The sequence below is a fragment of the Engystomops pustulosus genome, chromosome 5 (genome assembly GCF_040894005.1).
Source record: "Engystomops pustulosus chromosome 5, aEngPut4.maternal, whole genome shotgun sequence".
NCBI lineage: Eukaryota > Metazoa > Chordata > Amphibia > Anura > Leptodactylidae > Engystomops > Engystomops pustulosus.
Window position 1 is genome coordinate 173396097 of NC_092415.1, and position 12806 is coordinate 173408902.

The following is a 12806-nucleotide window of genomic DNA, read 5'->3' on the forward strand; positions in this document are numbered from 1 at the left end:
TGACTGCTGTTCCCGTTTGTCGAGAATCACCACTTCTGATATTTCATCTGTTTAAAAAGAGATGAATTAAAATGAAGCTGGACCGTCTGGTTACAGTTTACATCTATGGTTGGTAATAACATAAAAAATCTAAATAACAGGAAACACAGGAAAACATAGGAAATGGCTGTTCAGCCAATCATTGGAGGCAGGTCACCACTAGAGCCTGTGATTGGCTCAACAGTCACATTCTATTAGTCGAGTAAAACCAGGAAGTAAAGGGCAGCATTGAGGTATGTATGCATTCTTTTCTTTTAATGTTTTATGTTTTTCAAGTGACTGCTTCAGTATAACATTATTTTGGCCATCTTGTGGACCTATGTCTACAGAGAAATTACAGGAAATCTCAAAAACTACTAAAAGAGGCATTTCTAAATTTTACTAAAATGTAATTACACCATTGTTAGCTACTCAGTCTTGAATCTAGTACAGAAAGTGTTCAGGGTCATGTGCTGGCCAGTTAGGGTCAGCCATGTCATCCCATACCAAAAAGTCCCACCCACAATGTTCTTCCATTCAATCATTACCTGTCACTTTGTACTCACATATGAGATTATATTCTGTACAGACCACATACTACCACTAATATATGCAATACTGATATTAAATATTTCATAATCTATCACATTAGTTAGATAGCTGAATTTTCATAAAGTATGCAGCATTTTCAGTAAGATCACACTGACCCGAGTGTATTTCTCATAGACTGACATTACAGATATTAAGTAGAAAAGCAACAAAATGAAATCCCCCGCTGTACTGTAGCTACAAGATCTTATCAAATGTACCAAATGTATTCAATTCTGTTTAGATGTCCTTATAGTTTGTGTTCTGCAATGCAGGTGCCATGGGAAGACCTGCGCTACCTGTTTGGAGAAATTATGTATGGCGGCCATATAACTGATGATTGGGACAGAAGGTTATGTCAGACATACCTGGAAGAGTTTATGAGTCCAGCCCTGGTAAGAGGCATGTTATTACATGGGATTACTAGCAAATTAGTTCTACTTCGGGTTTTACAAAACATGAGTGGTGGAAAGATGTGGCTTTAGTGGACACCAATAATCTTTTGAAGTGAATACTACATGCCGGATTTGGGAAGAGGCGTAGTAAATCTGGAGGAGTGCTAGGCTGGCAGAATGAAATCTCATTTCAGCTATAGTCTGTAGCTGGTTATATGGAAGAGACTACGGTAAATACGTCAGTCCACGCATGTGGCGTGCAGGAGTTGCGACAAGGCATTATAATTGTCCTCCATTGTAAACTGGCTTATGTAAGTTCTCAATAAATATTGGGTCAGGGGGAACTTTAGAAATGATTTTACATATTATTATGATATGAATAATCAACAGCCATCCTTTTTGTGCCGGACCTCATTGTCACCATGTTGAGATTCCGATTTTCAGAAGTTTCACCCAGTGTATGCTTCAGACATTTGTTTGTTATTATGATCTACAACTAAATTCACAGTTCCAAATTCTTTTCTGACTTCAAATGAACCATTATACTGGTGGTCCCCTACTTAAGGACTCATCTTACATATGACCCCTAGTTACCTCTGACCCCGAGGGACCCCTGTGCCCACTATGACTATATCTGGTGAAGCTCTCTTAATGCTTTACTATAGTCCCAGGCAACAATGATCAGCTTTAAGGTGTCTGTAATGAAGTTTTATTGATAATCTTTGTTTCCATTGCAAAAAAGAGATTATAAAATCCAATTGTCGCTGGGACAAAAAAAAAATGTCTGGAGCTCCAATTTTAAAAATACAGTTCCGACTTGTATAAGAATTCAACTTAAGAACAAACCTAAAGAACTGATCTTGTACGTAACCCGGGGACTGTCTGTATTGTTTTGATTAGTGTACAGAAAGAGTTCCCCCAGTCTCACAGTATGAGGATTAAAGTTCACATGAATGTTTATTTTAGGGATACATGTAGCATTACTATACATCAAAACAAAGGTGTGTGCTATATGTTCAAACATTACATGAAGGGAATTAAAAAGGTTTCTGGTCAACATCATCAATATGCTAAAATATGCAACTGAATAGCTTCTTTTATTTTGCTTTGTATCTATTCTCATGTTTAGCTTGATGGCGAGTTGTCGTTGGCTCCTGGATTCTTGGCTCCACCAAATTTGGATTATATTGGATACCACACCTATATAGATGAAATGCTGCCTGCAGAAAATCCTGTTTTGTATGGACTGCACCCCAACGCTGAGATTGAATTCCTGACAGTAACCTCTGATAATCTGTTCAAGACCATATTAGAAATGCAGCCGAAAGATACAATGATTGGTGAAGGCTCAGGAATGTCTATAGAAGAAAAGGTAAGTGATCAGTGCGTGCTACTATTGATTAGTCTGTACGACATCCCAGAGTTCTCAGATTTTTTTACCTAGTCACATGTTAAAATCATATTCTAGAAAACACAATTACATTAACTTCAGCTGTTCTGTCCCATATTTGGTTGGTAAATATTAAGTTGGTGGGTTTAATTCAAGGGACGGCCTTTGTACCTTACTGTTGCCAGTTGTCTTACAGCCATAGATAGGATTGTATGAAAGAAGAATAAGTGTATTAGCTTCTGTGACACATTAAGGGTTGGCTCGAGATTTCAATATGCCCCTGGGTGACAGAGCCTCAGTAGGCCCCTTTGCAGTGAAACTAAAAGTCTCCTGTTGCCTAATTTAGCATACCAAACAGCCCCTTCATGGTTATTTTATAAAAGCAACACCATATGGATTCATTACATACAGCCCCCTAACCCCCCTGGATTCCTTATGTGCAGCCTTATGTGGGCCCCCTCAGCATCTCTGTGCCCCGGCACTTACCCAGGTAGGCCCAGTGCAAGACACATAGGGGGTCATTTACTAAGGGCCCGAATCGCTTTTGGGTTTCCCAAATTTTTCCGATTTGTGCCAAATTGCCCTGGGTTTTGGCGCACGCGATCAGATTGTGGCGCTTTGGCGCCGGCATGCATGCAACGGTAATCCGGGGGCGTGGCCGTCGGAAAACCCAAGATTCGGAAAAAACGTGGTATTTTTAAAAAAAAAGTGTCGCTTGACACGCACTTACCTGCACCAAGAAATAGAAGGTGAACTCTGGTGAACTCCAGCGGACCTCGGTTCAGCAGCGACACCTAGTGGATATCGGCGCACGGACCTTAGTGAATCCCAGCCGGACCCGAATCGGCATCGGAGAACCCGCCGCTGGATCTTGACTGGACCGGGTAAGTAAATGTGCCCCATAGAGCACATTTCTTGATATATTTCTCATCTCTCTTTGCAATTGTAGTTTGTTTTTTTTCTGTGATAAATATTCCTTCACAACCACAAAGGAAGGTTTGTGTAGGATTACCAGTCAATCTGACGCTTTTTTTATATAGGTAAAGAACATAATTGACGAGATTTTGGAGAAGGTTCCAGAGGAATATAATTTACAAGAGATCATGCAGAAGACAACAGAGAGAAGTCCATACATCCTTGTCTGCTTTCAGGAATGTGAGAGAATGAACATCTTAATGAGAGAGATCCGGAGGTCTCTCAAAGAACTGGACCTTGGGTTAAAGGTAAATAGGTGTAAAGGTAACACGTTTTATAGCCTGAGATCACATGACGTTAACATATTTTCTTGACACTCTAGGGAGAGTTGACCATTTCCTCAGATATGGAAGCTCTACAATTTGCCTTGTACTATGATAGTGTTCCTGACTCATGGACAAAACTGGCATACCCGTCAACGTTTGGATTAGGCCATTGGTAAATATTTTCTTCCATTAATGTAATTTATATTTTTGCATTGCCAAAGATGATTTCCTATCATGATAACAGTCTTAGATTCATTGATACCTGACTCCACACTCGGGATGACATCAAGGGGTCACATAGAAGGTGTTATTCCACAGAAATGACACTCAATGTTGAGAATTGTTACCACTGTACTGTGAGGCAATTAAAAAGGCAGACCTTGACTGGGGGCTCGCTTGAATAGAGATGACAGCAGTGCCGACTCCTTGATTCGCTGCGAAGTGCTACTTCAGTGCTATTGAGTGAAGAAAGGAGAAGGCAGAAGTGGTATTAAACCGCTTCTTCCTTCTCCCTAGGGCAGTGGTGGCGAACCTATGGCACTCAGAGCCGTTTCTGTGGGCACTCAGGCCATCGCCCCAGAACAGAGTTCACCAAACATTAAATCTTCCTGCAGTCCCAGGCAACTTAAGAGATGCTCCTATTCGACACTTCATTCAGTTCGGAACTGCAGGAAAAGTAAGAAGGTTTTGACAGAACTACATTATCTTTGGAGGTCCTCCTGCTGGACCCGCCATTCTTCCTGTACAGAGAGACCCTGGAGAGAAGCTACTATGATACTCTGAATTTGCCCTCCTTCTTTCAACTGGTGGCCTCAGGTGGCCAATACAATTGAAAGATGTGGAAGAACAGGTAGCAATAAGTTACTGCTTAAAATTCCTTTTTGGCACTTCACTGTAAATAAGTGGATTACGGTTGTAGTTAGGGCACTCGGTCTCAAAAACCTCGCCGTCGCTTCTTCCAGGAAGAAGCGACGGCGAAACGTGCGTCGGGGTGCTGTGGTGGTGGTCAAGCCTCTCTCCTGTAGCTTTTCATCATGTCACGCCCGGGTGGGTAATTTGAATTTATTGATACTTTGGCATATACATTTGGGCCATTATAGTGGAGATGCATTTACATTGATTGACCTTTTGGACCACCACCACGCTCTTTTGTGTCTTGTGGAATATTTTATATGTTTTTAATATTATGTGTCTTGATTGCTGTAAATAATTTACAATAAAGATTATTGTTATTTGATTCCCAACAAATAGTCCTTTGTTTGTGTTGGGATAGATTGTTGTCCTATATGCCTTTTTTGGTATTGCTGTTGTGGTTTCGGTGTTAGGATCTATACAAGAATAGGGTTATCTGATTGGTATTCATTGTATTGTAGGATGACCAACCTCAATGTTTTACCTTGATTTGTAACACTTACATAACTAAATGCATGTTACTAATGATCACTCATTCATTAGGGTTAATGATCTTCTACTGAGATGTCGAGAACTCGATATGTGGACACAAGATCTGGTATTACCAGCAGTAGTCTGGCTCTCTGGGTTTTTTAATCCACAGTCATTTTTGACAGGTAAGAATGAAATTTTCAGCTTCATATTTTGTTGCTATATCCCTTTAATTCACTAATCATGCCATGTTGAACTTAAAAATGGCAATATATATTTTATATACATATATATGTGTATATATATCAATGTATATATATATAGATCATATGGAAAAAGCTGTTTTTCTGTATTGAGATTATTACACCCAAGAAAAGTTTCTGACTTTGAAGACTCGGAAAATGCATCAGAATTATTATTTGAGACATTGTTAATACTGCCTCCTATTTATTCACCAACCTTGCTGTGTTTTTAGTACCATGATTAGATTACATGGCTAATCTGTACCAGTTCAAAACTGCCAACTATAGCAGAAACAGGACTGAGGCGACCTACACACAAATATGGCAATTTTAGACAGAAAAATTTGACATTTTCTTCTATTTATTGAGGCCAATTTGCATCCATTCGGTATCTGCTTTTCTTGGATTCAAAAACTATTCTGACAAGGACATGCTCTAATATTGAATGAATCTGTCTCATGGTCCTTTAAAAGAACAGACCTTTGCATAGATCCATTGAAAAGTGTTACAAGTGTGCTGTGCACCGTTCATTGAAGAAACCAATAGTATATAGCTATTTCAGTCATGGGCATTTAGCTTTAATGGGCATTGGCACTTTTTTTCTCTGATGTTTCACTGAAGCCATTTCGGCTTATGGACACGTTATAATTAGAGATGAGCGAACATACTCGTCCGAGCTTGATGCTCGATCGAGCATTAGCGTACTCGTAACTGCTCGTTGCTCGGACGAGTATTTCGCCCGCTCGAGAAAATGGCAGCTCCCGCCGTTTTGCTTTTTGGCGGCCAGAAACAGAGCCAATCACAAGCCAGGAGACTCTGCACTCCACCCAGCATGACGTGGTACCCTTACACGTCGATAGCAGTGGTTGGCTGGCCAGATCAGGTGACCCTGGGATAGACTAGCCGCTGCCCACGCTGCTCGGATCATTCTCTGTCTGGATGCCGCTAGGGAGAGAGCTGCTGCTGGTCAGGGAAAGCGTTAGGGTGTTCTATTAGCTTACTGTTAGGCAGGAGTGATTCTACAACAACCCAACAGCCCTTCTTAGGGCTACAATAACGTTATCCTTTTTTTTTTTATTTGCTTGTGGCTGGGCTTGCTGGCACTAGAAGTGCAGCTAGTACCATATTGTGAGGAATTAGCAGGGGGACTTGCTACCGTTGTGTTTAGCTCTTAGTGACACACATATCCACCTCAAACACCAAAGTGGGAAAATTTATTAGGGGTTTGATTTCAATTAGGCACAGTCTGCCAGTTTCTTTTTATTTTACGTTTATTTTTTCATAACTCAGCGTCATCTCATCAGTGTGTGCTTTCATACTTGGCTAGAAAATAGCCAAAGGAGAATCCAAACGGCTTACTTACGCCTACAGTAGCGTTATATATATTTGATTTCTGGTTGATCTGCTGGTGGCTGTAGTTGCTGCAGTGCATCTACTAGCAAATTGCTCACAATTTGGAGTGAGACTTGCGACCACTGTGTTTTGCGCTTAGTGACGCACATATCCATCGCAAAGACCGAAGTGGGAAAATTTATTAGGGCCCGGGGTTGTATTTCAATTAGGCACAGTCTGCCATTTCCTTTTTTATTTTACGTTTATTTTTTTCATAACTCAGCGTCATCTCATCTGGCATAGTAGTGTGCTTTAATACTTGGCTAGAAAATAGCCATAGGAGAATCCAAACGGCTTACTTACGCCTACAGTAGCGTTATATATATTTGATTTCTGGTTGATCTGCTGGTGGCTGTCCTTGCTGCAGTGCATCTACTAGCAAATTGTGAGCAATTTGGAGTGAGACTTGCGACCACTGTGTTTTGCGCTTAGTGACGCACATATCCATCGGAAAGACCGAAGTGGGAAAATTTATTAGGGCCCGGGGTTGGATTTCAATTAGGCACAGTCTGCCATTTCCTTTTTTATTTTACATTTATTTTTTTAATAACTCAGTGTCATCTCATCTGGCATAGCAGTGTGCTTTCATACTTGGCTAGAAAATAGCCATAGCAATAGGATAGCATCGTTTGGTTTTAAAAACTAAAAAACACACAAAAAAAAAAAAAAACACAAAAAAAGGTAAAAAAAAAATGAAAGTTATAACTCTCATTTTCAAAATGTTTAACCCGAGGGCTAGGGGTAGAGGACGAGGGCGGGGACGTGGGCGTCCAACTACTGCAGGGGTCAGAGGCCGTGGTCCTGGGCGGGGTGAGACACCACCTGCTGATGAGGGAGCAGGGGAACGCCGCAGAGCTACACTCCCTAGGTTCATGTCTCAAGTTACTGGGACTCGTGGTAGAGCACTGTTGAGGCCAGAACAGTGCGAACAGGTGATGTTGTGGATTGCCGACAATGCTTCGAGCAATTTGTCCACCAGTCAGTCTTCCACGCAGTCCACCCATGTCACCGAAATTGGCACTCCTCCAGCTCCTGCACCTCAGCCTCCTCCCCCCCAGTCTGCCCCCTCCCAGCAAAATTTGCCATTTGAACCGGCATACTCTGAGGAACTGTTTTCTGGACCCTTCCCACAGTCACAAACCACTTGTCCGGTTGCTGATGAGCAATTTTCCGATGCCCAGGTTTTCCACCAGTCGCAGTCTGTGGGTGATGATGACCTTGTTGACGTAGTGGAAGAAGTGTGTAAAGAGGTGTCCGACGATGAGGAGACACGGTTGTCAGACAGTGGGGAAGTTGTTGCCAGGGCAGGAAGTCCAAGGGGGGAGCAGACTGAGGGATCGGAGGATGATGAGGTGACAGACCCAAGCTGGGTTGAGAGGCCGGGTGAACACAGTGCTTCTGAGACGGAGGAGAGTCCTCGACCAGAACAGGTTGGAAGAGGCAGTGGTGGGGCCAGACGGAGAGGCAGGGCCAGAGCTGGTGCATCAGCGCCAAATGTGTCAACTAGTGAAGCTCCCGTGGCGAGGGCTCCTGCGGCGAGGGCTAGATTTTCAGAAGTCTGGAGGTTCTTTAAGGAAACACCGGATGACCGACGGACTGTGGTGTGCCACATTTGCCAAACCAGGATCAGCAGGGGTTCCACCACTACTAGCTTAACTACCACCAGTATGCGCAGGCATATGAATGCTAAACACCCCACTCAGTGGCAACAAGCGCGTTCACCTCCGGCCGTGCACACCACTGCTCCTTCCCCTGTGTCAGCTGATAGTCAGCCCCCTGCCCAGGACCCTGCCACAAAAACCCCATCGTCGCCTCCACGATCCTCCACAGCATCCACCAGCGTTCAGCTCTCCATACCCCAGACGCTGGAGCGGAAACGCAAATATAGTGCAACCCACCCGCACGCCCAAGCCCTTAATGTGCACATCTCCAGATTGCTAAGCCTGGAGATGCTGCCCTATAGGCTAGTAGAGACCGAGGCCTTTCGCAGCCTCATGGTGGCGGCCGCCCCTCGGTATTCGGTCCCCAGCCGCCACTACTTTTCCCGATGTGCCGTCCCAGCCCTGCACCAGCACGTATCAGACAACATAATCCGTGCCCTGACCAACGCCGTTTCTGACAAGGTCCACCTGACCACAGACACGTGGACGAGTGCTGCCGGGCAGGGCCACTATATATCGCTGACGGCACATTGGGTTAACTTGGTGGAGGCTGGGACCGAGTCTGACCCTGCGGCTGGTCATATACTGCCGACGCCGAGGATTGCGGGGCCTACCTCGGTCCAGGTGTTTCAGGCCTACTATTCCTCCTCCTCCTCCCACCCCTCCTCCACCTCCTCCTCCGAACGACCATCCGTGGGCATGGCGCCATCAGTCGCTAGCTCTAGGCACAGCAGCAGTGCCGTCGCTAAGCGACAGCAGGCGGTGCTGAAACTGCTGAGCCTAGGCGATAAAAGGCACACCGCCCAAGAACTATTACAGGGCATCACGGCGCAGACTGATCTGTGGCTGGCACCGCTGAACCTGAAGCCAGGCATGGTTGTGTGTGACAACGGCCGTAACCTGGTGGCGGCTCTGCAACTCGGCAGACTGACACATGTGCCATGCCTGGCCCATGTGTTAAATCTGATAGTTCAGCGTTTCCTCAAGACATACCCCAATCTGTCTGATTTGCTCACGAAGGTGCACCGCATCTGTGCGCATTTCAGGAAGTCCAGCACAGATGCTGCCACTCTCAGGGCAGCGCAGCGCCGCCTCCAACTGCCCGCTCACCGACTGTTGTGCGACGTGCCCACGAGGTGGAATTCAACACTGACCATGTTATCCAGAGTTTACCAGCAGCGCCGAGCGATTGTAGACTGCCAGATGTCAACTTCCACCAGAACTGGTAGTCAGGTCAGTCAGCTTCCTCAAGTCTACAATGAGGAGTGGACGTGGATGTCTGATATCTGTCAGGTGCTGAGTAACTTTGAGGAGTCAACACAGATGGTCAGTGGCGATGCCGCCATCATCAGCCTCACCATCCCGCTGCTTGGCCTGTTGAAAAACTCTCTGGTCAGCATGAAGTCGGAAGCTTTGCGCTCCTCACAAGAGACGGGGGAAGAAGATTCCCTTGTTGATAGCCAAAGCACCCTTAGGTCAGTTTCTCAGCGCATATCGGAGGAGGTGGAGGAGGATGAGGAGGAAGAGGAGGAGAATGTTGGCGAGACACAAGAGGGGACCATTGTTGAGTCCTTCACTGTTGAGCGTGTATGGGCAGAAGAAGAGGAGTTGGAGGAGGAGGAAATGGACAGTCAGGCCAGTGAGGGGAGTGAATTCTTACGCGTTGGTACTCTGGGGCATATGGCAGATTTCATGCTAGGCTGCCTATCCCGTGACCCTCGCGTTCAAAGAATTTATTCCAGCACCGATTACTGGGTGTTCACTCTCCTGGACCCACGGTACAAGCAAAATCTTTCCACTCTCATCCCTGGAGAGGAAAGGAGTGTGAGAATGCATGAATACCAGCAGGCCCTGGTGCACAAGCTGAAACAGTATTTCCCTTCTGACAGCGCTAGCGGCAGAGTGCGTAGTTCTGCGGGACAAGTAACGAGGGAGAGTAGGCGAGCAGGCAGCTTGTCCAGCACTGGCAAGGGTACGCTTTACAAGGCTTTTGCCAGCTTTATGTCACCCCAGCAAGACACTGTCACCTGTCCCCAGTCTCGGCAGAGTAGGGCTGATCTTTACAGAAAGATGGTGAGGGAGTACGTAGCTGACCATACCATCGTCCTAAATGATCACACAGCTCCCTACAACTACTGGGTTTCAAAGCTGGACATGTGGCACGAACTGGCGCTGTACGCCTTGGAGGTTCTTGCCTGCCCTGCCGCTAGCGTCTTGTCCGAGCGGGTTTTCAGTGCAGCTGGTGGCATCATCACCGATAAGCGTACACGCCTGTCGACTGACAGCGCTGACAGGCTGACGCTTATCAAGATGAATAGAGCCTGGATTTCTCCTAATTTCCAATCTCCACCAGGTGAAGGAAGCTCAACCTGAATAATTTATCCACTCCTCCTCCTCCTCATTTTCCTCCTTCTCCTCCTCTTTGTACAGTAAAGCAGAGGAAACTGGCTATTTTTTGACAGGGCCCACTGGCTCTAGCTATAGTACTTTATGCATTTAATTTTTCTGGAGGGCCACCGACCCGGTCCTCTGTTTTAAACAATTTTTGGGAGTGCCACATACAGGCACTCAATCTATTCCATTTTTATGGAGGGCCACCTACCTGCTCCTCTGGTTTGAAAACTTTTTTGGACTGCCACATACAGGCACTATCCAAATTGAATTGTCTCCATAGCAGCCTCCACACGTTGTCTCCATTGCTACCTCCAAAAGTCGTCCATATAGCTGCCTCCATACATCGTCCCTTTATCAAACGAGGTGTGTCAGGCCGAAATTTGGGTTGTTTTCATGGATTCCACATCAAAGTTGTTAACTTTGTCGCCACCCTGCTGTGTTATCCACAAAATACACTGGCAAACTTTTACCATTTACGGATATTATTTCAGCGCTTCTTGCGCATCTGTTTACATTCCCCTCACCCGCCATATCCTAAACTTATAAGAACGCTACTATACTTGATCTTATACAAAAGGTTCTTAGAAGTGCTGTTTGGGGAGTAGCCTAGAGACGGGCTTGGATTGGCGAAAGCTCGCCTGGCAGCGGAGCGCCAGCTCCATGCCAAGAACCAACTAACATAGTTTTAACTGCAGCACCTTTAATCTACTACTAGTTCACTGCCTCCATACATGGCCGCCTTATCAAACGTGCTGTGTCAGGCAGAATTTTGGGTTGTTTTCATGGCTTCCACAACAAACTTGTTAACTTTGTCGCCACCCTGCTGTGTAATCCTCAAAATATACTGGCAAACTTTTACCATTTACGGATATTATTTCAGCGCTTCTTGCGCATCTGTTTACATTCCCCTCACCCGCCATATCCTAAACTTATAAGAACGCTACTACACTTGATCTTATACAAAAGGTTCTTAGAAGTGCTGTTTGGGGAGTAGCCTAGAGACAGGGGCTTGGATTGGCGAAAGCTCGCCTGGCAGCGGAGCGCCAGCTCCATGCCAAGAACCAACTAACATAGTTTTAACTGCAGCACCTTTAATCTACTACTAGTTCACTGCCTCCATACATGGCCGCCTTATCAAACGTGCTGTGTCAGGCAGAATTTTGGGTTGTTTTCATGGCTTCCACAACAAACTTGTTAACTTTGTCGCCACCCTGCTGTGTAATCCTCAAAATATACTGGCAAACTTTTACCATTTACGGATATTATTTCAGCGCTTCTTGCGCATCTGTTTACATTCCCCTCACCCGCCATATCCTAAACTTATAAGAACGCTACTACACTTGATCTTATACAAAAGGTTCTTAGAAGTGCTGTTTGGGGAGTAGCCTAGAGACAGGGGCTTGGATTGGCGAAAGCTCGCCTGGCAGCGGAGCGCCAGCTCCATCCCAAGATCCAACTAACATAGTTTTAACTGCAGCACCTTTAATCTACTACTAGTTCACTGCCTCCATACATGGTCCCCTTATCAAACGAGCTGTGTCAGGCAGAATTTTGGATTGTTTTCATGGCTTCCATGTTAACTTTGTCGCCACCCTGCTGTGTAATCCACAAAATATACTGGCAAACTTTTATCATGTACCGATATTATTTGAGCGCTTCTTGCTCACCTCCTTTGGTTCCTCTCTGCCACCCATTGGTTTGAAGCCTGAGTCCATTTAGGGTATGTTGCCATGCCACTCTCTAGCCTGCCGCTGCTGCCGCTGCCTCTGCATGCCGTCCCCTATAGTGTCAGGGTCAATTATTGGATGTTTTAGATGCTATCTAGCCTCATTCGGTCACTCTGTCATGGCCATGCTGTTGCCCATAATTTTGGCATAATGGTGCGATTAAGCAGCCTCAGAGGCATCCATGCATGCTGCCCCTGCTGTTTCCTGTCCATTTCCGTGGTGTTTCCATCCTTTTCTGAGGTTCCCAGGTGTTTGGCCAAGCTTCCCTGTGCAGAGCCTTGGTCCCCTTGAAAAATGCTCGAGTCTCCCATTGACTTCAATGGGGCTCGTTACTCGAAACGAGCACTCGAGCATCGGGAAAGGTTCATCTCGAAT

General features: G+C 45.4%; 1 protein-coding gene across 2 annotated transcripts in view; it reads left to right on the top strand.

The window, feature by feature from the left end:
- The window catches only part of DNAH11 (dynein axonemal heavy chain 11), a 181987-nt gene that overhangs the window by 166586 nt on the left and 2595 nt on the right, over positions 1 to 12806 (top strand). For both annotated transcript variants that reach the window (XM_072153831.1, XM_072153832.1), the window contains exons 77-81: positions 882 to 1001; positions 2131 to 2373; positions 3432 to 3614; positions 3689 to 3804; positions 5088 to 5200. In XM_072153831.1, the coding sequence (XP_072009932.1) occupies positions 882 to 1001; positions 2131 to 2373; positions 3432 to 3614; positions 3689 to 3804; positions 5088 to 5200 (775 nt within the window). The remainder of the gene's footprint in view (positions 1 to 881; positions 1002 to 2130; positions 2374 to 3431; positions 3615 to 3688; positions 3805 to 5087; positions 5201 to 12806) is intronic.